This window comes from Xenopus laevis, chromosome 6L (genome assembly GCF_017654675.1).
Source record: "Xenopus laevis strain J_2021 chromosome 6L, Xenopus_laevis_v10.1, whole genome shotgun sequence".
NCBI lineage: Eukaryota > Metazoa > Chordata > Amphibia > Anura > Pipidae > Xenopus > Xenopus laevis.
In genome coordinates, this window is record NC_054381.1 from 7,376,090 (window position 1) to 7,401,909 (window position 25,820).

Below are 25,820 nucleotides of genomic sequence, written 5' to 3' on the forward strand. Positions count from 1 at the left end.
CCCACATTGACTGCAGAACCACCTGTTTATTGTCCTCCTATCAATATGGGCCCTGCCCTGAATAGCTTCTCCTGGGTCCATCAGTCTTTTAGGATTGGTTTAAAAATACAGAAGACAAAATTACAATGGCTATTTTATAAAAAAATAATATGTCATCTTAGACCAGGTGTAAGTCAATCATTTCTATAGAGTACTTGCCAGTGTTTTTGTCTATTTTACCATGAGTAAGACTATGTCAGGTAAAAATTTATCTTACACAGGCGATTTTTACATCTATAGCTCTAAGATCCGTAATGGGTTATCAGCTTAAAAACGTTTAGCTTCATAAGCAACTTTGCAACATACGTTGATTATGAGTCTTTTTATTTGAATTAGCAATTACATTTACAAATAAATCATTGATTGGGTTTGCCTAACTCTTAGGGGGTTATATATCAAAGGTCGAGTTGTGTTTTCCAAAATATTCGCGTTTTCAGGGGTATTTTTTGGTCAAAAATCTATTTTTGGGGTTCAAATTTTTTTTTCAAGATTTATTATGCTTGAAGCTTGAATCAGAAAATACACCATCTAAAACCTGTCAAGGTCATGTAGGAGTCAATGTCAGAGGTCCCTTGAACCATTCGAAGATGTTTTTAGCCTTCATGATTTTCAAATTGTTTTCGGTGGTTTGTGCTTAAAAGCTCAATCAATTTGAGGTGTTTTTTTTCAACTTTACACTGATTCGAGTTTTTTACATTCTAATTTTTTCTTAAATTAGAAACCATTCGAGTTGTGTGTTCATTCGAGGTTTCGAAAAGCTCACAAAGCTATGACCTATGATTAATAACCCCCTTAATGAATGATGAATGTTCTTTTTTTTTCTTGAACGTCAAGCAAATATTTTTCATGAAAATATGGCTAAAGGAAGTTACTGTTGCACTTGGGTTTTGGGAATATTTTGACTGAGAAGAGCAATTCTAACTACTCAGACTCTGACTGTGCAATAAAAACATGTGTACCGAAAATCGCTAAAATAATATGTATTACCTGATGAAGGAATTCTTTTATATTGCAGTCAGCTAGGTTCCGAATTGTTCCCTGTGGAAGAACGGTGGAATGGTATTTTCGAACCTTTCCTGAAATTCTTAGAATCTGGGTGCCAGGGAGAGACAGAAGAGTTCTTTTTAGGCTTCCACGTCCAGTCAAGTAAAAAACTCCAGAAATCACAAGAATATCTTTATTGTCAGAGGTTAGTAAAAAATGATGTGGCAAAATAGCATCTTAAATTACCATACACAAAAGATTTTCATGGTTTATTTGAAGAATTTCTGAAGGCTTGTGTTGGAGATATATTTCTCAAATATTTCTCACGTTTATTTTTGATGCTCTAGTGACGCTTTAGTGGATTCCTCCCTTTTATACTGTATGTTAAATAAACACTCTACATGGAAATATCTCCTTAAGTCGTTGCCCTCTTAATCATCTGTACCAAAATGGTTCCTGACTGTCAAATCGATATTGAAGCTGAAAACTGTGTGTACTATCAATCACTTTGAGGATACGAAAAGGTCCCTTGATCTGAAACCAGTTTCTCTCTCTCAAGATCTAGTCATTCAAATAAATAAATAAAGTTCAAATAAGAGTGATGACACTTATTTAAAGAGGTGGTTCAACTTTAAGTTAACTTATAATATGTTATAGAATGGCTAATTCTAAGCAACTTTTCAATTTGCCTTAATTTTTTATTTTTGATAGTTTTTTTTAAATTATTTGCCTTCTTCTACTGACTCTTTCCAGACTTCAATTGGGGGTCACTGACCCCCATCTAAAAACCAAATGCTCTGCAAGGTTACAATGTCATTGTTATTACTACTTTTTATTACCAATTTTACTTACTCAGTGCTGCAAAATATGTTAGCGCTATATAAATACATGTTAATAATACTGTTCAGGCACTGGCATTTTCATAATTCAGTATTTTATTTAAATCAATGCATGGTTGCTAGGGTAATTTGGACCCTACCAAGCAGAATGATGAAATAGCAAACTGGAGAGCTGCAAAAAAAAAAAGCTAAATAATTCAAAAACAAATAATAAAAAATGAAAACCAATTGCAAATTGTCTCAGAATATCCCTCTCTACATCATACTAAGGGGCAGATTTACTAAGGGTCGAATTTCTAAGTTAAAAAAACTTTGAAATTCGACACTTGAATTGAAATCCTTCGCCTTCGAATATCGAAGTTGATGGATTTTTAATGTATTCAATCGATCAAATGATCGAATAGAAATCGTTAGATCGAACAATTAAATCGTTCGAATCTAACGATTTTTAGGGATCGATCAAAGGATTTCTATTCGACCAAAAAAAACTTAGAAAAGTGCTGTGGAAGGTCCCCATAGGCTAACATTGCACTTAATGTAGCTTTAATTTGGGGAAGTATGAAGTCAAAGTTTTTTTTAAAGAGACAATACTTTGATTATTGAATGGTCGAACAGTCAAACGATTTTTACTTCAAATCGTTTGAATCGAGGTCGAAGGTCGCAGTAGCCTATTCGATGGTCGAAGTACCCAAAAAATTACTTCGAAATTCGAACTTTTTTTAACTTCGAAAATTCACTTGAGTTTAGTAAATCTGCCCCTAAAATTTAGAGATAAACAACCCCTTTAAAATAGCACCATGTTGGTAAAATTAGCAAAGCCCACTTTTTGGCTACCCTACCATACATTTTTAATGGAACCTAAGACCTAAGTGGTGGAGCAAGACAATGAACACTAGTGTCTGAATTTTCCTAGTTTCTAATCATGAAAGGATACAATTGTAGTTTTATAAAACAACTAAACACCACTGAACAAATGAATAATTCTTACTATTATTTTTTCATTTTTAAGAGACAAGGATGAAGTTTCAGGTAAAATTGAAGACATTTTAAAAGAGATTAGTGTTTTCCAAAAGCACGAGGACCTGCAGCAGTATCTGGAGAAGGTAAAGTCACATACCGTATATACTCGTGTATAAGCCGACCCGTGTATAAACCAAGGTACCTAATTTACCTAAGAAAACTGGAAAAATGTATTGACTCGTGTATAAGCCTAGGGGCCCCATGTCAGATTTCAAAATGTGAATGTGTAAATGTGTAATCATGTTTTATGGCATAGAAATCTAAAACTATTTAAAAGAGCCTCCCCATAATTCCATCAGCAGGAACATGATGGAGTCCACTTGTAGAGCTTGTACAACAAAGTTAATAAAACGTGATGTGAATGGCAGTGTGAAAGGAGCTTGCAGGGCTTGGAAACAGATTTCAAATTCTCTTGGCAGTGCTTCCTGTTGCTATAGAGTGTTATTCCTGCTGCTATTGGCGACTCGTGGTGTGGAATGGATTTTCTCATACAAGCTGATGTTGATTTCCTTATTTTTTTACTTGAGTTTGTACATTGACATACAGTGTGTGTGTGTTTGTGTGTATATACAGTATACACGCGGGCCCTGAGGGGGTGCACCCCCCAGTAGTTCTACCCCTTCTTTTTTGATCTAAAAACATTTGCCCATTAGTCTTCTTTTTAAACTACCAGTCCTGCAAGGCCTGCACATGCTGTTAGACTCCTGAATAGATTTATTGCAGTGTTGTAGTTGCATTGTGTCATGTGACTATTATAGAATATGAAGGCTATAATTAATTTCAGTCATCAAGGTCATGATATACCTGCGGCCCCAGCAGGACTGTCTGTGACTGACTGTGTCGCCGCCCGGAGCAGGTCCAGGAGCTCCGGGCGGCGCGTCCTTCCCTGCCGGCGTTCGCTCCCAAAATGGCAGCGCCCATGGCCGCCACGTGGGTAGCGGCGCCGGCCGCTACCCACGTGGCGGCCATGGGCGCCGCCATTTTGGGAGCGAACGCCGGCAGGGAAGGACGCGCCGCCCGGAGCTCCTGGACCTGCTCCGGGCGGCGACACAGTCAGTCACAGACAGTCCTGCTGGGGCCGCGGAAGGAGGTATGACCCGCGTATAAGCCGAGTTTGAGTTTTTCAGCACATTTTGGGTGCTGAAAAACTCGGCTTATACGCGAGTATATACGGTACTATTGTATATACTTCATAATCCACCTTTCTCTTTAGCTGCTAGATCAAGGCAATCGATAGGGGTGTGTAGTGGTAGTGCTTCTGTTTTATTTTACATAGAGGTGGAATGTTTTATTATGGAAGTAACAGATGTTTCCTTCAAAGTCAGTGGACTGGACTAAAACTATAATTTCAGGAGAGGGGCAGTGGTGAGAGCTGAGCTGCAAAAGTTTGATGGGAGCTCCCATGCAAGCAGTGGCCTGGAATAGAACATTCTGAAAGCCAAAAACATTGCAATAGGCAAGGAATCTTCACCTAAAGCTCAAGTCTGAATAAGAACATTGCAAAGGTCTCTCAATGCATCGGTTATATAGCCTTATATTTTAAATATCTTTGTCTCAATTGTATCCCCTTTTACTGACATTATTTATTAATATTTGGGTGTGTCCAAATGTTGTGATTCAAGATGAAACATGTATGCGTATACAGATTGGTTTAATATCCAGCATCCACATCAATCTTCACTGATATATCTCTTTCAGGCTTTTAAGTCTTCCCATCATCCCTTTAAGAAGCTCTTGAAGATCATGCTTGTAGTATACCAGGCAACATATGCTGGCGTGGGAGCAAATCTGCATCTCCTCAGCATGGCCCAGGAGGAAATAAAATATTATGCCAAGAAACTATTGGAATTTTGCAGGTAAATACATGTGCACAGTGCAAGAGTGACTTGTTTCTTGAAGTTAAGGGGTATGTTTTCAACCGGGTCCCTTAGCAACACATACGTTTGATGTTCCCCCCGAAACGTTGATTTTTTGGTGGCATAATAAAAGGGGTCCATTCCTCGACTGCATAATCTAAAGTGTATGTGGATCCGTTTCTAAACGTATATGTTCAACTAGGGATGAGCCTTTTTCAGCAGGATTTTGATTCAAATCCTTGTGCCTGGCCAAACCAAATCCAAATTTGCATATGTAAATTAGGGACGACAAGGGAAATCACATGACTTTTCATCACAAAACAAGGAAGTCAAAAAATATATATACGGTTGAATCGTTCACGAAGGATTTATTTGAATCCCAAATATTGGATTTGGTGCAATCCTATTTCCAACCCTATAAGTTCCAGTTTCAACATCAGATTGGGGGGCATAGGGCCCACCAGGCCTGCAACCTCAGGGTAGTAATTGCTCACGCACACCTGTCTGTGTAGATAATTCCAAATTCCCTTGGTGCACAGTGATAGAGGTAACCGGCAACCTCAAATCTGATACTAAGAAAAGGCACACTGGCACACAAGCTGTGAATGCAGGTGAACACCTTGCAAAGTTTTATTACCGGAAGTGCAACGTTTCTGGGCAAGCCCCTGCTTGACAAAGGGGCTTGCCCCGAAACGTTGCACTTCCGGTAATAAAACTTTGCAAGGTGTTCACCTGCATTCACAGCTTGTGTGCCAGTGTGCCTTTTCTTAGCTGCAGCCTCAGGGGCCACCCACACCATCACCCAATCGCAAAGTCCTCTCTGTCGGTACCCCCCATACCTTTCCCGGCGCATCAGTGTGACCGGGGTCAGGGAGGGAGGTAAGGAGAGAGAGTGAAGCTAGCAGGTCTGTCCCAGGCCCAGTCCAGTTTTCACCCACAGGTTCAGAGATTGAATACAAAGTTAGAATTAACTTTGTTTAACTAAAAATAACTTGGTTATGAACTATTTAATAAAAATGATAGCCCATAATGAACCCTAGTAGGTAGCCGCACTAGTTTGGGTAATAATTGGCTTCAGTCTTTTTGGGTTGTACAATTAGTTATGTATGCATTCACTAGTTATAGGATAGGATATAGGATATAGGATACATGTCTGCATACAGCTTTCTTTCTTTTCTCTAGAGCTGGGGTCCCCAACCTTTTTTACTCGTGAACCACATTTAAATGTTGGAGAGCAACACAAGCATTGAAAAATCCATGGTGATGTCAAATAAGGGCTGTGATTTGCTGTTTGGTAGCTCCTATGTGGACTGGTAGCTTACAGGAGTCTCTGTTTGGCAATGCATCTGGTTTTTATGCACCAAAACTATCCTCCAAGCCTGGAATTCAAACCTGCTTTGAGGCCACTGGGAGCAACATCCAAGGAGTTGAGCAACATGTTGCTCGCGAGATACTGGTTGGGGATCACTGATCTAGAGTGACAGGGGTTTCTGCTGGTCCCCAGAATTAGGGCTGTACTCAGATCTATCAGACAGGAGGAATCTCCTGCCAGAGCTGAGTAACAAAGAGGAAGCCCCAGTCTTTTTACACTGTCTGCAGGCAGAAGATTCAGATTAAAGGTGAGATATTATGATGCTCATGTTTGCCAAAACATCTAATATAAAAGCCATTTCCCATAATAATTCTATACTATTAACTGAATTGCTTTTCTCTGTAAAAGACAGCCCCTTGTACCGGATGATACTAGCAAAGTTACTTCAGAACCTGGCATAGTAACCGTAATGATTTGTTTTCTATGTTTTTAATACATAGAGCCTTAATAGTTATGGCTGGAGAGAGAAATGGTCACAGAAACTGTATTTTGGATGAAAACGAAGAAACAAGGTAACAACACTGTTATATTATATCCTTTAATTGGTATATTGTGATGTGTTCTAGAGTAGGTATAATCGATTCAGAAGATAAGAAGCATAGGAAAAGCACATTTTGATCTTAAAACACAAAGGTTCCCAAGGTGGACCATTTAGCATCTACTTATGCCACTTCTAAAAAGAATTTATATGTAAGATATCCTAATGCTAATTATATGGATATTATATATCAAAAAATTTGTCATCACATCAGAATGCAACTAACTTAAAATTTCCCTTATGCAGTGATGACACCTATGCTTACACCTTAATTCTACCTCTCATCCTACCACGGTTTCACCCCGACCTATTCATGCTATACATGCTTTACCATGAGCAGGAGGACGGATTCTACTGGCAGGGGATTATCCGTCTGGGGCACCTGACAGATACAAAGCTACTGGAGTTCTTGGATGTACAGAAGTATGTAAAATAAAGTCTGCTGCCTATTCTTATATTTTGAAAAAAAAATATTATAAAACCTATAAATGCCAAAAAGCAGAGGGTTCATTGATGATGGTGGCCTCAGAACCCTTTGGAAATTGTTGGTGCAATATAGCACCGGTAGCAGTTGCAGGGCTGGTCAAACAAAGTTCCTGCAATAAGACAATGATCTTCAGTAAAACCGAATGCTGGAATACAAAATTAATAAGGGAAAAGTTCTTAAAATGTGAGATCCTGGTTTTTTTTGGAGGTCTTGAAAAAAAAAAATAGAAAAAAACTCAAGCTTTCCAAACTTGAATTTCCAAGATTTATCAGTAAAAAAAATCTCAGAAATGCTATTGAAAAAAATTCAGTTGAACAGTTAAATTTGTAAAATTGAATGGGCCTTTCAAAATTTGTAAAATTATATTGACTTCCATTGTGATCGTTTTTCACATTCTTTTCTTTTTTTTGCTAGCAATTGTGCAAAACATTCTGCTATTGAGATTCTGAAAAATTAGAATACAAAAAATTTATAAATATGCCTTCTCAAAGCTCAGACCTCAGCTCTTTTCAGATGTGACAGCTTCGTACTAAAGCTGCGTATTTACAAATGCTCTCTAATATAAATGAGCTAAAGCAGAGTTGTGAGGAAGACCTCAAACATGATCTAAAATGTCCACAAGCTACTGAATCATAGGGTTTGTAGAGCTGTCCTTAATTTTCCAGAAGTCTCCTGGCAGAATAGGTATGCAGTGATGGCATAATTGAGCAAGATCATGGTGTGATGGGGTGTAGCCAAAAATCTTTCATTCTTTTTTATTAGCTTCCTGTTCATCTTATTTTTACTAGCATCAACTTGAATCTGTCATTTGGTAATTGTCCGATGAAATTGGGTTTACCTAATTTCAGAACTTGTTTTGGAGAACTAAATAATTGTTAGTGAAGTCCTGATAAGTAAAACCATGGGTGTATGTGCATTATATAGCATTTGTTTTTGTGTGCAGTAGATTATGTCACAATTGTGTCTCTGCATGACAAGGACATTTGTTGTTGTTTTGTGCCTTTTTTTTATATTATTAACTCTGCTCATATGAACATCATTTAGAATATGGGGCATTATTTTAAAGGGCCTATTTATTAAACCTCAAATTTTTCTGGTTGAGTTTTTAAAGGGGAAAACTCGAATTTTTAGAGAAAAAAATCCTCGATTTTTTTTTTAGATTTATTATATCCCAAAGCTGCTAAAAATTTGAATCCGAAAATACTCAATCTCAAACCTGTCGAGGTCATGTAGAAGTCAATAGCAGATGTCTCTGAAGACTTCTTGACATTGTGATCTGCACTGGTTTTCATCCGATAATCCGATAAATACGAGTTTTCATGGTGACAAGTCGAGTTTTTAAAGCATCATTCATACGATTCGAATTGACGCATTGACTAATGCTAAATGAGTTAAATTCATGGATGGGCGTTAGGTCAACTTTCTTTTAATAAAAAAAATTAGATAAACTTTAGTTTAAGTAAATAATCCCCTAAATGTAGGTTGATTGTACAGATTAAATTGGTTAGTTTGTGAGCCATGAATACCCTGTGAATATCATTAAAAAGGGTGCTTAGTGTTGCCGTCAGTTATAATCGGAGGTTAGTGATGTAGTTTGTGTCACCTGACTCTCTAAATTTTGTTTTTTATAAGATTTTTAAGGGGTCATTTATCAAAGGTCAATTGTTACAGGTTTTTTTATACCTCGAATAAACTCACAACTCGAATTTGGTTTAAATTTAATATAAAAACTTGAATGGGAAAAACACGATTCAGCAAGTCGAGTTGCGAAACTTGAAAACTTTAATTGATAGAGTTTTTGGGCAAAACCCTCCAAAAAAAAAAAAAAAAAAAAAAAAACTTGAACATCATGAAGGCTATAAACATCTTCAAATGGTTTAAGGGACCTCTGCCATTGACTCCTACATGACATCAGCAGGATTTAGATGTACTTTTGGATTCAAGCTATTTCCAGGGTCGGGGTATAACAAATCTAAAAAAAAATTGTTTTTGTTTTTTTAAAACTCCAAACTTTTTTTAACCTGAAAATGTGAGTTTTGACAAAAAAATCAATTCGGAAACTCTAACTTTCATGGAAAACAACTTGAACCATAATAAATAACCCTCTAAATGTCACCTCAAAATTTCCTGACTTGTTATATGGTCATAGAACTCCTTGGTACCTTCTTATATCCTAATATTCCACAAAAGGGGAACATAATTGACTATATATTTTCATAGTTTTTGAATTTTTTGTGAGCAATTATAGATGTATACTTACCGTTACAACTCCAATGAATAATTCACAATTTTTCTCAATATTTAGACAACTGTGGCCCCTGAAAGATGTCAAACTTACAACCAACCAGGTAAACCAAAGTGAATTTCTCTTGAATTATGTCTTCTCCGCTATATTCCAGTATATTACCCAGCAGGAAACACAATGATGGATTGAAATTGCTATGGGACATGTTTAAACATTTGGTCATTTCAGTGATGTCATGTTGGGTTCTTAAGTTTTTGTCTGAATTATTTTTGCAGAGGTACTCCATCGTGAGACACAAATGCTTCCACTCAGCAATTGAATGTCTACAGAAGATAATGTAAGTAATATCACAGGTTTTATAACTAAAATCCTTTTTTTTTATTAACATATACAACACGGTTTTGTTCAGATAAATCAGAGAATAGCACAAAACTGTAATCATTTCCCATAATTCAATGACTTGCAGAATACTTCTTAAATGATATATTTTTATAGTAAAATAATTAAACATTTTAAATATATGGTTCCTCCTAGTACACTTACCACCATTAGTAAAATAGTAAAAATAATTAAACATTTTAAATATATGGTTCCTCCTAGTACACTTACCACCATTTCCACCACTGTCTCGAGGCAGTACACTTCATGGCACACTCCATTCTGAAGGGTTATTTGGTGCTGGAGGCCTCTGGAGACTTCTGCAGGTCACAGGTCTAAGGAGGAAAGAGATGGGTTAGAAAAAAGTGGTCAATAATAAAATAATACACAGAAGGACAGTATTGCTGTTTGCTGGACACACTCTATTGTGGGTGGAAGCCTTCTAATACCGCAACCTTTCTTCTCTCACAGCACGACTGTGGATCCAAAAGAGAAACTGGAAATCATCCTGAAGACATACACGGAGATTGAGCGGACGGTATCCCGAGTAGTAGATAAAGATTACAAGCTTCCCATGGATGATCTTTTGCCATTACTAATATACGTGGTGTCACGAGCAGGGTAATTATACTGATTTTTAATTTGCCAATGACGCCAGTTTACTTTAAGATACTGATGAAGAGTTCTATTTCACAGCTTAAAGAGATAAATACATTTCCATGTAGACATTCTTTTTCTCTCCCATGCATTGCTATGTAAAATGAGCGGGATAGATCAGAGAGCAGACAAATGGACTACACTAGCACTATGGGCTTTCTAGCCAGACAAAGATGCTATGTTCTACTGCACTAAAAGAATAATGAGACTTGTGGGAGGCCTTTGTCCAAACAGCCAAGAAAGCGGAGTGCATCTGATTGCTTGCCAAACAGTTATTCTCATTGTGTGACAGTTTACCCAATAAACACATTGACCCACCGGCCTCACTCAATATGCTTGCACTTCCATTTTAGTGATTGCTTTAATAACATGCAGAGGAATAACCTTTCATATATTTGTTTCCTAGCATACAACATCTCGGAGCAGAAATTAACTTCATTCGTGACCTGATGGAACCCAGTAACAGAGGAGGGATATATGATTTCCTACTAACTGCATTGGAGGTCTGTATTAAATGTCATCATTGTCTCGTTAAAATCAATCGGTATCCTCTCCTATAATCCTCTAGTCCATTATCTAGCCACTTGTCTACCAGTCTACCATAGAGTGTGGAATCTACTGTGCCAGCAGTCAGGTACTTCAGAGCCAGCGGCATAGATTCTATGATCTATGGCAGAAAATGGGTCGGGTGACAGACTTGATGATTCTTTATTTCCAGGTTTCATATTATTTAGGCCGGTAGGATGTAGTCCCACTACAGGGAATTACTGATTATTGGGAACCTAAAAACAGCCATACAAGGGCTGATCTCCCATAGTCTCCGACCTAGCGCATGAACGATCAACAGGAAGTGAAGAGGAACTGCGGCGCCTCTTTACTTCCTCACCTGTTCATGCACCATGCACTAGCCGACATTCAGTTTTCATACCTTATCGATTGCCAGATTGAACAATATCCATAGTACCTGGCGGGTTACCTAACATGCACAGATAATCGTACTAATAATATATATCAGCAAAGTAACAATTCAACTAGAGAGCTGTGATATAACCTGTGTAATAACTGAAACACCACATAAAACAGCAACTGCAAAATATGTTATCATACCCCTGTAAGCAGCAGACTTGAGGGCAGAATTATCAAAGGTCGGGTTTTAGAGGTTTGTGAGGTTTTTTTTATATATATATATATATACTGTAACTCAAATGAACTCGCAACTCGATTTTTTCTAATTTAAGAAAAAACGCAAATGAAAAAAACTCGAATCAGTTTAAAAACCTGAAAACTAATTAATCAAGTTTTCTGTGGGCAAAAACTCAAATCGCTCGAATTGATCACGTTTTCTAGTGAAACCCAGTCTTCTAATTTAAGAAAAAACTCAAATCAGTTTAAAAACCTGAAAACTGATTAATCGAGTTTTCCATGGGAAAAAACTCGAATCGCTCGAACTGATCGAGTTTTCTAGTGAAACCCACCGAAAAAATCCCAAACATCATGAAGGTCACTTGAACAACAAATGGTTCAAGTAACTTCTGCCATTGACTTCTACATGACCTCGACAGGTTTTAGCTGGTGTATTTTCGGATTCCAGATATTTCCAGCTTCGGGGTATAATAAATCTTGAAAAATTTGAGTCTTTTTAAAAACAAACAAAAATTCAAGTTTTTTTTATAAAACCCTGAAAAATCTGAGGTTTTTTTAACCTGAATTTGGAGTTTTTGACTGAGAACTACCCTAGAAAAACTTGAATCTTTTGGGTAAACCCAACTCGACATCGTGAGACACCCCTCTAACAATGGTTTCTATGCTTTTATCCCTGCAGTCCTGTTACGAACACATCCAGAAAGAAGAAATCCGACACTACACGTGCTAGCAGCTGATTTGGGGAGTGTGAACTACACTGCACACTGAGCCTGACTGTTTCGGAAGTGCAAAATACTTTTTAGTAGCAGATTTCAGCAGCAGCCGCTTCTATAACTACAGGGCTGCTTAAATATCTGCATGACCCCATGATCTCCTCAAAAACATCAGAGCATGGAGGTAGAGAATTACTATAATTTGGGGCTGGTTCCTTTCCATTAGAACACTCACAGGGCTAGACTAACTCTCTATCCAATCAGAGGATAAGAACATTCACAACGCTAGGACATCCTTTAGCAAATCAGTGTATCTGAATATTAAAGGGGCTAAAACAAATATGTAGCCAATCAGAATATTCACAGAAATAAAACCAGTCAATAGTTAATCACAGCTTTATAACATTTGCACGGCTAGAACTACTTGTAGTCAATCAGCAGATCAGAATATTCAAAGGCTTGGACCCATCTGCAATAAGAACTTTAGGATGCTGACAGCACAAAACTGGCAACTGCAAAAAAAAAAAAAAAAAGAGTAACTGGGCAACGAAGGCACTGAAACTGAGTTATAATGCAAATGATCTTATAATTAAAGTGGGTGGGTAACAGTATTTTTTGCAGGTCGTGAATATATTTATTGTACATAAAGTAGCTTATTTAGGGTTAAAATTACTTCCATTTCTTATGTTCAATTCTAGTTCTTTTGTTTGGGTATATTTATCCTTTATTTATGAAGCACCTGCATGTACAGAGATTATACATCATTCACATCAGTCCCGGTGGAGCTTACAATCTAAAGTCCCTATACACTCACTAGGGACAATTTTATCAGGAGCCAATGAAACTGCCTGTATGTTTTTGGAGTGTGGTAGGAAAACCCATGCAAGCACAGGTGGTTCGTTTGTCTCTGACCAACCATCCTAACTCTCCAAGAACACCAGTTAAAATTCCTGAATATATTTATTACCTAAAAAGATGAAAAACTTTTTAAAATTTTTTTTTTTTTGATAGTAAAACAACTCAGTGGGCTGGGATATTAATGCCTCAGAGATAACTATATATATGTCATCCATGGAAACTGTCATCATCCATGTCAACTGTCAATGACGGCCTTAAGTCAGAAACAGATATAGGAACCCTTCAGTTCCCTGTGTGAGACAGTGACCCAGTTGGGCTACTTCTACCTTGGTGCTTTTTAGCCACTGCCTCAAGCAGTTAAAGTCAGCAACTGTCATTAGCAAAAGTGCCCGAGCAAAACTATCTGCACACCTGGGTCTGGCTGTGCCACTGAAATCGCCAATGCCAAAAAACTGATTTGGCTTTACCCACCAGGCACACAACCGGCTGGCCAGCAATTATGGCTTTCAGGTTCTACTACAACTTCACAAATGATTCACAATTAAAAGCCTTGATATCTTAGTTACAGTAACTTTTAAGTAGATATATTATGTACATTTCAAACAAACGAGTGCCGACTCCCTATGGAAACAGCAACTTGGTATAGCACAACGCTGAAATGAGTTACACTTGGTTCCTGCACACCACACAATATACTAGGCACATACACTACAGCGAGACTATTTTCACACAACTGTGCAATCTTTTTTTATCAACCATTGGGCTCAGGGATCGAGCAAGAGTTTTATTTATGCTGCCCGTTGGACAACGTTTTTGATACTTCAATTTTTTTTAAAAATAAAATTGTAATTAAAGATCTTTAATATGAGGATGATTGAATTGTAAATATTGTATTTGTTTATTGTGTAAAGTATTCCTGTGGTTAAATGGATGAACCTACAGTATATTAAATTCTTTTTGGCATTCGATTATGTGGCGGTAAGTGGTTAGAAACCCAAGCTTACGCAAACTGTGTGTGTCAATTAAGAGTCCTGCAGCAGGTCGGGTTACGCGGAAAAACCTGCACCCTGCGGATTGCGGGTAGAAGTTCTGGGTGCGGGTATAGACGGGGGTCGGGTATAGATGGGGGTCAATTTTTACTCCTTTTTTCTGATCATGCCTACTTCTGATGATGTCACTTCCGGTTTACAATGACAGCACTTCCTATTTTACTCCTTTGTTCTAATCACGCCTACTGTACTTCCAATGATGTCACTTCCAGTTTTCAATGACAGCACTTCCTGATTCTTGATGGTCAGCGGGTCCGGGTTGTGGCTAAGGTACTTGCGGGTTGGGTCGGGAAGCAGGTCCAAGCGGGTAAGAATGCGGGTTGCAGATTGCACGTTGCGGGTACAGGTTGGGTACGGGTTCCAAAAAAATGAACTCGTACAGGACTCTAGTGTCAATATAGCGGATTTACTGCATAACAGACCTTGCATAACCACCCCCTTATGAAAAAACTGAATTTTGTTGTAGAGCGCTTGAAACACACCAAGGTTTCTGCTATTTTTGGGAGAATATTTGGTCCCAAAACGACATATATAAATTAGCAGTAACATAACTATCCATCTCCGGGGCTGGGTGCAGGCAGTGCAGCAGGGCCCCCATCTGACATAATCTTCATGGCGGATTCGCATACGTGTCAACTGCCGGCGGGCTCTGAGGGGGTGCAGGCCCTGGTGCAATCGCTCCCCCTGATCCCCTGGTAGTTCTGCCACTGTGTAGTAGCATGACCACTTCTTCCGTTTCAGCAAAAAGCCCTTTTATCCACAGACCTGCAATTATACAGTGACACGATTTAAATGACAACTAAAGCTTAAAGGGATTCTGTCATGTTTTTTTATGATGTCATTTTTATTTCTAAATTACATGGTTTACACTGCAAATAATTCACTCTACAATATAAAATGTCATTACTGAACCAACAGGTGTATTTTTTTTAGTTGTAGGTGAAAGTTATTAAAATAAAAAAAATCCTTCTATTATACCTCATTTTACATGGTTTGCTACATGCTTTATGTCCCCTTTAAACCAACTGAATAGCCACTTACCCAAAAGTACAAACACCATGTTCATAATTACAAGTGACTGGACCAGTTCTTTGCAAGATTCCATTGATATAGTGAACAATGTGATCATCTGTTGTTAAATATAGAGGGGATGTATAAAGAAAGAAAGGAGTTCCATATCCCCCAGCAGCCTAACAACAGAACAATTGGAAGGTAACCAGATAACAGCTCCCTAACATAAGATAACAGCTGCCTGGTTGATCTAAGAAAAACACCGAATAGTAAAATCCAGGTCCCACTGAGACACATTCAGTTACATTGAGTAGAAGAAACAACAGCCTGCCAGAAAGCAGTTCCATCCTAAAGTGCTGGCTTTCTGAAAGCACATGACCAGGATCACTTTAACCCCCTCCTCCCCACTGCTCGTTTCTCTCCCTCTCTGCCCTGTTTGTTACCCCCCTTCCCTGCACTGCTTGTTTCTCTCCCAGTTTGGCCTATTCATTTAACACCCTCGCTGCACTGCTCCTTTCTCTCCCTCTCTACCCTGTTCGTTTAACCCCTCCCTGCACCCTTCTTTCCCCTTCCCTTAACTGCTGGTTTCTGTCCCTCTCTGCCCTGTTCATTTAACACTCTCCTCCCCCTCTCTTCACTGCTCCTTTCTTTCCCTTGCTGCCCTGTTTGTTTAGCCCTGCTACATTCTCTCCCTCTCTGCCCTGTTCCTTTAACCCCTTGCTCCCCCTTCTCTGCTGGTTTCTGTCCCTCTCTGCCATGTTCATTTAACCCCCCCCTGCTCCTTTCTCATCCTCTCTGCCCTGTTTGTTTAACCCGCCTTCTCCCCCTCCCTGCACTGCTTCTTTTTCTCCCTCTCTGCCCTTTTCATTTAACCACCTCCTGCCCCTTCCCTTCAATGCTGGTTTTGTCCCTCTCCACCCTGCTCCTTTAACCCCCTCCTCCCTTTACTGCTCCTTGCTTTCCCCCCACTGTCCTGTTCCTTTAACCCCCTCCCTGCAATGTTCCTTTCTCTCCCTCTCTGCCCTGTTCCTTTTCCATCCTCCGCCCCCCTCCCTTCACTCTTTGTCTTTTTGCAGGCTTGGGTACATGCGCAGTAAAGCAATTTCTATAGTACTGCATATGTACCTACGCAAGACCAGCAGATGGTCCTGACAGATGAAATAAGGTACCACTGGTGCATGTTTAACTGGCCTGGGGCAGAAGGTTAGAAAATTATGCTCTTATGGCTGGAGTGATTTTGATTACATTATACTTACTCAACATAGTCCGTAGCACTTTACAGAGATTATACATCATTCCCATCAGTCCCTGCCCCCAGTGGAGCTTAAAAACTAAGGTCCCTATCACAGTGATACAAATTAGGGTGTTCAGGAGCCAATCAACCTTCCTACCTGTAAGTTTCTGGAGTGTAGGGGGAAACCAGAATACCACACAGAAACAAATATATATGTCACATAAATGCAAATGATGTCCATTAGGAAATTTGGAATATGAATTAGGAGACGAGTGCTTCTCAAATGAATTGAACATGGACTTAGCTTGTTGAGGTTTTAAAGGGGAAAATTCTAATTACTCGAGAAAAAAAACCCCTCAAATTTTCTGATAATAATCCAAATCTGAAAATATGCCATCACAAACCTGTCGAGGTCATGTAGAAGTCAATGGCAGATGTTTCTTGACATTGTGATCTGCTGGATAATCTGATAAAGTCTGGCTTTTTCACAGAGTTTTCACAGAGTCAATTGTATTGACACTGGATTTTGTTGCGACGTTTTATCGCTCTGACTTTTTTGAGAAGAATTATTGATAAATAAGTTCAATTGGTGGATGGGAGTTTGGTCGACTTTGTTTTAATAACATAACCGAGAAACTCGAGTTTTAGTAAATAACCCCCTAAAAGTGAAGACTGAACACAAGATAAATCCTTAGTGGTCCACAAATTTACTCAGGTAATCAGGTTAGCATTTGAATATTTACAGGGTAGTCACATTTCTAAAACTATGGTAAAATCAGTCCAAGCACCAATAAAAAAATACTTTTATTCACACTATCATTCATGCATGCAAACAACAAAAGGGGGTCATGTTTGCTTTAATAAACTAAAACAATGAGACCAGCCTCACCCATGGACTTGACACATCAGCGGTTTAAATAGAGCAGGGATCCCCAACCTTTTGAACCCGTGAGCAACATTCAGAAGTAAAAGGAGTTGGGGAGCAACACTAGCAGGAAAACTGTTGTTGGGGTGCCAAATAAGGGCTGTGATTGGCCCTTTGGTAGCCCCTATGTGGATTGTCACCCTACATTAAGGCTCTGTTTGGCAGTACACCTGGTTTGTATGAAACCAAAACTTGCCTCCAAGCCTGGAATTCAAAAATAATCACCTGCTTTGAGGCCACTGGGAGCAACATCCAAGGGGTTGGAGAGCAACATGTTGCTCCTGAGCTACTGTTTGGGGATCACTGATATAGTCTATATAAAATGCCAAAATATTGCTTTCCTGTAGTCCAAGTTATAACATTTTATGAAACGAAAATGCCAGAAAACACCAACTCATGACTCATGTTGCTATGGGTTTCAGGACTAAGGCAAACTTTGCCTTTTACTGTATGACTCCCAAATTAAGTGAATGGGGTTTTTGAGAGGAAGTTAAGCAAACCTGGGAATTCTCAGTAATAACTGCTTCCAGGCGCTGCATGAGGGCACAGGGCGATGGAGACAATGACTCCTGATCCAGATTCTGAAAGTCTTGGTTACTGATCAGTAGTGACAAAACGTCAGATGTCATTTTCAGATCAAACAGAGCATGAAGGCGACCCCGTGGATGTAGCATTGCCATGTTGGTTGGACCACTCCCATCAACTGTGTCCTCTGTAAGATTATCCAAAGCGAGCAGTCTTTTCTCTGCAATTATCCTGAGGAAGGTATAAAATTCCTTATAGTCGATTCCAGTGCAAGACTTCATGATAACCTGTCATGATAAGACAAACAAGGAAACAATGAGCATAACCAAATGGGACTAAAACAATTTATTTATATTTATGAAACAGCAGAAAGTCTACCTGGCAATGAAGATGCCAATCTTCCATCATTTCTCTCCATTCACTAATCTCTTTCTCAACAGAGAGCAACTCTGTGTGCAGGAAATTCCACATCGCAGACACATTACAGCCATTGATCCAGTTGTGGTTTATTGATATGGTATCCTCCTAAATTAAAGCATGGTATCATAATGAATGTACTGTGCATTACACCGATCTTTCTGCACCCAAAGTTTTCTAGTGCTTAGTACAGGGAATACCTATGCTGCCATAGTTTTATGGGATCTCTCTGTACAGACTATGAGCAAACTGTGGGGTTGTTCCTGCTGAATTGTGCTTAGTGCAGGGGAATACCTATGCTGCCATAGTTTTATGAGATCTCTCTGTACAGACTATGAGCAAACTTAGGGGACTGTCCCTGCTGAATTGTGCTTAGTACAGGGGAATACCTATGCTGCCATAGTTTTATGGGATCTCTCTGTACAGACTATGAGCAAACTGTGGGGCTGTTCCTGCTGAATTGTACTTAGTACAGGGAATACCTATGCTGCCATAGTTTTATGGGATCTCTCTGTACAGACTATGAGCAAACTTAGGGACTGTTCCTGCTGAATTGTGCTTAGTACAGGGGAATACCTATTCTGCCTTAGTTTTATGGGATCTCTCTGTACAGACTATGAGCAAACTTAGGGGACTGTTCCTGCTGAATTGTGCTTAGTAGACTTACCAGGTTGTAGACTTGATGGTGCCACCCACTGGGGATAAAAATCACTTCACCTGCTTCTTGAATGACCTCAATAGGCTGGCAGCACAGGCTGAAGTTTGGATACTGGTTGGTGTCTCTAAGGCAGGTGGAGGTCACATCATAGGGCAAGTTCCTGTGGGAATCTCTGAGATCTTCCTCTTCCCCAGGAGGGAAGAGCAGCCATTTTTTTCTACCACACACATTGGCTGACCAACTGTAGGACCGAAATACGTCAGCATGGAAAGGAGTCCTGTATGCAATAATGTAGTAAATATGAAAAATGAAAATTCCCATTCTGGTATACTCATTTCAGGAGACCGGTAATATAGTATTGCTTGCTATGGGTTAAGGGGTCAGAGCAAATTCTGCCCTATTGTCACACAACTGCCATAATTAGCAGAGAACTGCCAGCCTAGTTATCCCCTGTACTAAGCACAGTTCAGCAGCAACAGCCCCTAGGTTGTTCATAGCCTGTACACGCTAGTATAGGTGTTCCCATGACCTAAGCACATAAAGTTCAGTGCTCTTATTGTTAGGTTTGTTTTTTGTTCAAGCAAAGAATTACACAGGAATAATGCAGTGCAACAGTATCAGCAATTTATTTTAGGGATGCACCGAATCCACCATTTTGAATTCGGCCGAACCCCCGAATCCTTCTTATGCAAATTAGGGGTGGGAAGGGGAAAACATTTTTTACTTTCTTATTTTGTGACAAAAGTCACTCGATTTCCCTCCCCGCCCCTAATTTGCATATGCAAATTAGGAATCGGTTCGGCAGAAGGATTCGGCCGAATCCCAAACCGAATCCTGGATTCGGTGCATCCCTAATTTATTTGCAATTATTCATGTCATCATTACTGGAGGTACTGACGCATGTTACGATCTCAGTCATTGGGAGGTAAAAAGCTTAACAAATCCTTTTTGTTTGCATAAATAGGGGGAGATTTGGGGTGAGTGTTTATTTGTACCCTGGGTACCCCTTGAACTATAGCAGGGTGACACCCCAATGTTTCTATATATCTGTAACCTTGTTATGAGCTAAGGGGGCCCAGTCTGAAGGCCAGTTAGGGGGAGATTTGGGGTGAGTGTTTATTTGTGCCCTGGGTACCCCTGGAACTATAGCAGGGTGACACCCCAATGTTTCTATATATCTGTAACCTTGTTATGAGCTAAGGGGGCCCAGTCTGAAGGTCAGTTAGGGGGAGATTTGGGGTGAGTGCTTATTTGTACCCTGGGTACCCCCGGAACTATAGCAGGGTGACTGTTACCCCAATGGTTCTATATATCTGTCTCTCTAACTATCTGTCTCTCTAACTATCTGTCTCTCTAACTATCTGTCTCTCTCTTTCCGTCTGTCTCTCTCTTTCCGTCTGTCTCTCTCTTTCCGTCTCTCTCTCTCTCTCTTTCCGTCTGTTTCTCTCTCTTTCCGGCTGTCTGTCTCTCTCTTTCCATCTGTCTCTCTCTCTCTTTCCATCTGTCTCTCTCTTTCCATCTGTCTCTCTCTTTCCATCTGTCTCTCTCTTTCCATCTGTCTCTCTCTCTCTTTCCATCTGTCTCTCTCTCTCTTTCCATCAGTATGTAACCTTGTTATAAGCTAAGTGATACACTGCCACCTTCTGGGAAAAACTGTACAAACACAAAAGGCAATTTTGATTTCACCTGTGTCTATATGTGTATCACTTAGTTATACAGTGAATGACCTATAATCAAAAAGAACATTGTTTCTTGGGATTGATCATAACGGATGACAATTTTTAACAGAACATAAAGCCAAGCCATAAGGATTACTAGGAAATTCGCTGTCCCTTGCAATTAAACAAAATGATCACTATTCACAATTGAAGTAAATCCCCCTCGCCAGAGCCATACTACTTTGCATATTACATTTGGCACAAAATATTGATGATTATTGGATCTTATCAAATATTGGGCTTTGCATGGAATCTCTCTATGCAGGATATAGCCAGAATGAAGACACAATATTTACATGCATAAAACATTATTTTATATAGTCTGCCACTGCTGGGTTCCCTAACCCCATTCTCCCGACATGACAAAGGCATGTCCCGTAAAGTTACTGGATTGGTTGTGCTATGTGGATTAGCCAAAGACAAGCAGAACTGACCAAGAGCCTTTGGGTCCCATGTAGACAAAGCGGTAATCATCTCCATCTATGGAGTCCCAATATTCATTCAACCAGTCCGAAGTGAAGTACTCTGGAGTTTCATACACATTCTGCTTTGGGAACTCTCTGTGGCAAAAAAACATTATAGTGTTTTCCTGATGATATTACATTAGATTCAAAAGCATCTGCAAACTCCAGCACACATATATCTAAAGGAAAAAGATATGTGTCATCAAAGATATAAGGACCCATTCGGTTAACAGTTCCTACTTGATGGAAATCCCCAACAAAATTCTAATCCCCCTATTTGCTAGGTAGCAGGACTGTATGTAAGTTACTGGAGTTTGATATTTTTGTTATTGGCATACAAAGTTAGGGACCACTTCCTGTTAATTTTAATATACTGTAGTCATCGGAAAAAGGATGTTCTCCTCTTGGGCCTCCAACCTCTTACCCAGGTGTATGTGTGCTGAGGAGGCTGGTGTCAACATGGTCCAGTAAAAAGTCCTGTACTAGAGGGACAATCCTTCGAGAGAAGTACCACTGTGACAGAGTTTCTATGGATAGCTAGAATCTTGCCATAAAGCAAGGCAGGACTGCTGCTTTCAATGGGGATCAGATAGGATCTGTGCAGCCACTGGGACAGAATGCTCTGTTATACAGATAGCTAGAATCTCAGCCATAAAGCAGGGCAGGACTGCTGCTTACAATGGGGATCAGATAGGATCTGTGCAGCCACTGGGACAGAATGTTCTGTTATACAGATAGCTAAATCTCAGCTGCCATAAAGCAGGACAGGACTGCTGCTTACAATGGGGATCAGATAGGATATGTGCAGCCACTGGGACAGAATGTTCTGTTATACAGATAGCTAGAATCTCAGCTGCCATAAAGCAGGGCAGGACTGCTGCTTACAATGGGGATCAGATAGGATCTGTGCAGCCACTGGGACAGAATGTTCTGTCATACAGATAGCTAGAATCTCAGCTGCCATAAAGCAGGACAGGACTGCTGCTTACAATGGGGATCAGATAGGATCTGTGCAGCCACTGGGACAGAATGTTCTGTTATACAGATAGCTAGAATCTCAGCTGCCATAAAGCAGGACAGGACTGCTGCTTACAATAGGGATCAGATAGGATCTGTGCAGCCACTGGGACAGAATGGCCAATTGTAAGTAAATTTTCTAATTTGTATTCTATATTTTATTTGTATAGCTTTTGTATTATTTGCCTTCTGACTCTCTATTCTAATGGGCATCACTGACCCCGACAGCCAAAAAAGTATTACTCTGTGAGGCTACAATTTTATTGTTACTTTTTAAAACGTATTTTTTTTCAGGTCCTCTTCTATTCATATACCAGTTCCTTGTTTAAACCACTCCCTGGTTGCTAAAATAATCTGGACCATAGCAACCAGACAGCTGCTGTAACCCAACTGGAGAACTTCTGAACAAAAAGTGAAAGAACTAAAAAAACTACAGATAATTGTCACAGAATATCAATCTCTACATTAAGCTAACTCAAAGGTGAACAACCCCTTTACGAGAGTTCGATCACGGTACAAGGCGCTTGTGAATGGGTTTAACAACCCATTTGAGCCTTGCACAATAACCCTTCGGATGACAAAACAATACTGTATAGACATTCTTGGTGAGCTAGCCTACCTGCTCATGTGCCAGTCCTTCAGATAAAGACACCCTTTGGGGGAGTGATAGTTGTGCTCTATATAGTCTCTCCAGTAGCTGATGAACTCACAGAGTGGAATTTGTTCTTTTGGATTAGCGTTGTACTCTTTCACATTGCAGTTTGCTACAGGAACTATTGCATTGCCTAATAGGAAAGGAAAAAAACAATGTAGTTCAATCTCTGCAATTCTGTCCTAGGCAAAAATATATTGTATTATTTGTGAAGCAAAATTGTTTAAAAGCATGTAAGAGGGTATTTAAGTCAGGATAATGCAATGGCTTAGATTGGTTACCGTACATTTATAATAACTAAAGAAAAGTAAACTTTTACAGGGACTTTTCCGATTGTTCTCCAGAAATACTCCAGAAAGACTTTTTGAATCTTAAGTAAATTTTTTACCATTTCTCCATCATCTAAGTTTAAAGTTGAATGTCCCTGTTTCTGGTGTTTCAGTCTGGCAGCTCAGTGATTCTGGTGCAGATTCTGCAGTTACAATTTTGCAACATTTAATTGATCCATTTCTCAGCAGCATCTCTGGAGTATCAGCAACTATTGTATCAATTCAAACAGCTGCCTGTAATGAAACCCAGGGATTCTGCTCAGCAGGGACAAAGATAAGAAATGTATCAATTTAGAACAGTTTAGAGAGTCAGCAACCCCCGCTCCCCTCCCAGAGCTGCTTTAGAAAGGTGAAAAATTAGATTTAAGGTGGCCATACACGGGCCGATAAAAGCTGCCGACAGAATAAGTCGGCAGCTTATTGACCCGTGTATGGGGCCCCCCGAGGGGCTTCCCCGATTGAGATCTGGCCGAAAGCCGGGCAGATCTCGATCGGATGGGACAAAAAATCCCGTCGGATCGCGGCCGCATCTGCTCGTTGATGCGGTCCCGCGATCCGACCCCCGTTTCCCATGCGTTAGGATCCGATCGTTGAGCCCTAGGGCCCACGATCGGATCAGCCCGATATTGCCCACCTCAAGGTGGGCATATCGGAGAGATATCCGCTCGATTGGCGACATCACCAAACGAGCGGATCTCTCCGTGTATGGCCACCTTTACACTTCAATATTAGAAAAAGTCACACGTAGAAAATAGAAAGTAATTGGAAAAAAATCTTTATTTCTAGTGAACTGTCTGAAACCAACTGAACTGAAAAAAGTGTTGGAAGGAGAACAACCCAAATAAATATATTGCAGCGCTACATCAGAATATTTCACACATAGTCTCTTTATTTATATTAGTTTAGTGGCACAGTGACATCAGATATAAAAAATAATATGGCTTTTGTTCACTTAGGCTGAAGAAGCCAGTATAGGTGGTGGAATTAATAAGACATCACCTGGGAAAAAGGTGAGGGGCTGGGAGTAGTGGGGCACTAGCTTGTAGAGTTTGAGGAGAAAAGAATGTTTTCAATATCTGTCTTTTTATGGAATACTTTGACCTAATAGTGGCTGAGGCGCTAGCAAAGAGCAGGTTTCCTTTATACGCAGCCTGTTCTGGTTTCAGACGTCCTTGCTGCCAAAAAGCCAACTCCTAAGCACAATTTCCGGTATGTGTGTGCGTGAGTCTTGCTCTTACCAAAATTCTCCAGCAGATGATCCCAGTTGGGCTTATTCTCTTCTGTAACCCAAGTCTTCCGGCTGCCCCAGTGTTGGGTGAACTCAGCAGAGAAAAGGCACGGCGAGTTGGTCAGCAAATACTTATTAAAGAACTCGCCATAAGGAAAGGTCTGGGGCTCCTCAATAAAATCTATTTGATGGGGGGCGCTGGGTGGCATTTTAAGGTTTGAACTTTTTGTTTCTAAATGAACATTTGTTAAAATATTCCTCTCCACTAGCAGTGTGGTTTATGAATAATTTTGCCTCAAAGTCTTATCCCCATTGTAACATGCTGTAACAAAATACACCTTAATTTACTCATGAAGTAGCGGCCTTGTGCTATTTTACATTACATTTCCCTAGCCACTCATTGTCCGTATATATAGTTACCCTCCCTATCTCATATAACTACAACCAACCTCCCTGCCTCATATAAAACGACCCTCCCTGCTTCATATATAACGACTCTGCCTCGTATAGAACTACAACCACCCTCCCTGCTTCATATATAAATACAACTACCCTCCCTGCCTCATATAGAACTACTCTGCCTCACATGTAACTACAAAGTCCCTCCCTGCCTCATATAAAACAACCCTACAGGCTTTATATATAAAAACGGGCCTCCCTGCCTCATATATATAACTACTCTGCCTCATATAGAACTACAACCACCCTCCCTGCTTCACATATGAATACAACTACCCTTCCTGCCTCATAGAGAACTACTCTGCCTCCCATGTAACTACAAAGTTCCTCACTGCCTCATATTGAACTGCCATCCCTGACTCATACAGTATATGACTACAACTGCCCTATCTGCCTCATATATAACTACTCTACCTCACATATAACTACAACTGCCCTCTCAACCTCAAATATAACCGCAACTGCCCTCTCTGCTTCATATACAACTACTCTGCTTTATATATAACTGCTGTCCCTGACTGATACAGAGTATATGAACAAAACTGCCCTCCCTGCCTCATATATAACTACTCTGCTTTTTATAAAACAACTGCCATCCCTGATTTATACAGTATATGACTACAACTGCCCTCTGTGCCACATAAATAACTGCAATTGCCCTCTCTACTTGATATATAGCTACAACCACCCTCCCTGCCTCACATATAACTACAACTGCCCTCTGTGCCTCATATATAACTACTCTGTCTTATATAAAACAACTGCCATCCCTGACTCATACAGTATATAACTACAACTGCCCTCTGTGCCTCATATATAACTACAACCACCCTCTGTGCCTCATATATAACTTCTGTGCCTCATATATAACTACAACCACACTCCTCGTCCCTGTATTCCCCTCACGCGCTGTTTCAAGCCGGGCCAAATTAACTAGAGCAATATGGCAGGTCCCAAGCTGTGAGAGAATGAGACTGGGCCGCATTATCCAATGAGGCGCAGTAA

The 25,820-nt window shown here is 39.9% G+C and overlaps 2 protein-coding genes across 9 annotated transcripts in view; one reads left to right on the forward strand and one right to left on the reverse strand.

Annotated features, from left to right (window-relative positions):
• LOC108718688 (ALS2 C-terminal-like protein) overlaps positions 1-14,097 on the forward strand; it is a 54,414-nt gene extending 40,317 nt beyond the window's left edge. For 5 of the 6 annotated variants that reach the window (XM_018267032.2, XM_018267034.2, XM_041565747.1 and 2 more), the window contains 10 exons: positions 1,055-1,228; positions 2,872-2,965; positions 4,581-4,738; positions 6,551-6,622; positions 6,895-7,071; positions 9,441-9,483; positions 9,656-9,717; positions 10,230-10,379; positions 10,822-10,918; positions 12,238-14,097. In XM_018267032.2, the coding sequence (XP_018122521.1) occupies positions 1,055-1,228; positions 2,872-2,965; positions 4,581-4,738; positions 6,551-6,622; positions 6,895-7,071; positions 9,441-9,483; positions 9,656-9,717; positions 10,230-10,379; positions 10,822-10,918; positions 12,238-12,288 (1,078 nt within the window). In that variant the 3' untranslated portion in view covers positions 12,289-14,097. Of the gene's footprint in view, positions 1-1,054; positions 1,229-2,871; positions 2,966-4,580; positions 4,739-6,550; positions 6,623-6,894; positions 7,072-9,440; positions 9,484-9,655; positions 9,718-10,229; positions 10,380-10,821; positions 10,919-12,237 lie in introns of those variants that run through there. The other variant, XR_001936049.2, reaches the window with a different exon arrangement.
• Positions 1,054-25,816, reverse strand: jmjd4.L (jumonji domain containing 4 L homeolog). 3 transcript variants are annotated; one of them, XM_018266160.2, is made up of 8 exons: positions 24,367-25,816; positions 22,767-22,932; positions 21,101-21,226; positions 18,958-19,225; positions 18,252-18,398; positions 17,849-18,160; positions 9,990-10,093; positions 1,054-1,131 (listed from the first exon to the last, which is right to left on the reverse strand). In XM_018266160.2, exons 1-7 carry the CDS (start codon positions 24,563-24,565, stop codon positions 10,049-10,051), a joined length of 1,263 nt encoding a protein of 420 aa, XP_018121649.1. In that variant the 5' UTR covers positions 24,566-25,816; the 3' UTR covers positions 1,054-1,131; positions 9,990-10,048. The 3 variants fall into 3 exon arrangements, with proteins under 3 accessions (XP_018121649.1, XP_018121650.1, XP_018121648.1); XM_018266161.2 differs by lacking the exons at positions 1,054-1,131; positions 9,990-10,093 and adding an exon at positions 14,203-14,943 and having other exon boundaries at positions 24,367-25,815; XM_018266159.2 differs by lacking the exons at positions 1,054-1,131; positions 9,990-10,093 and having other exon boundaries at positions 17,732-18,160; positions 24,367-25,812.
• Positions 25,817-25,820: the final 4 nt, after the last annotated feature.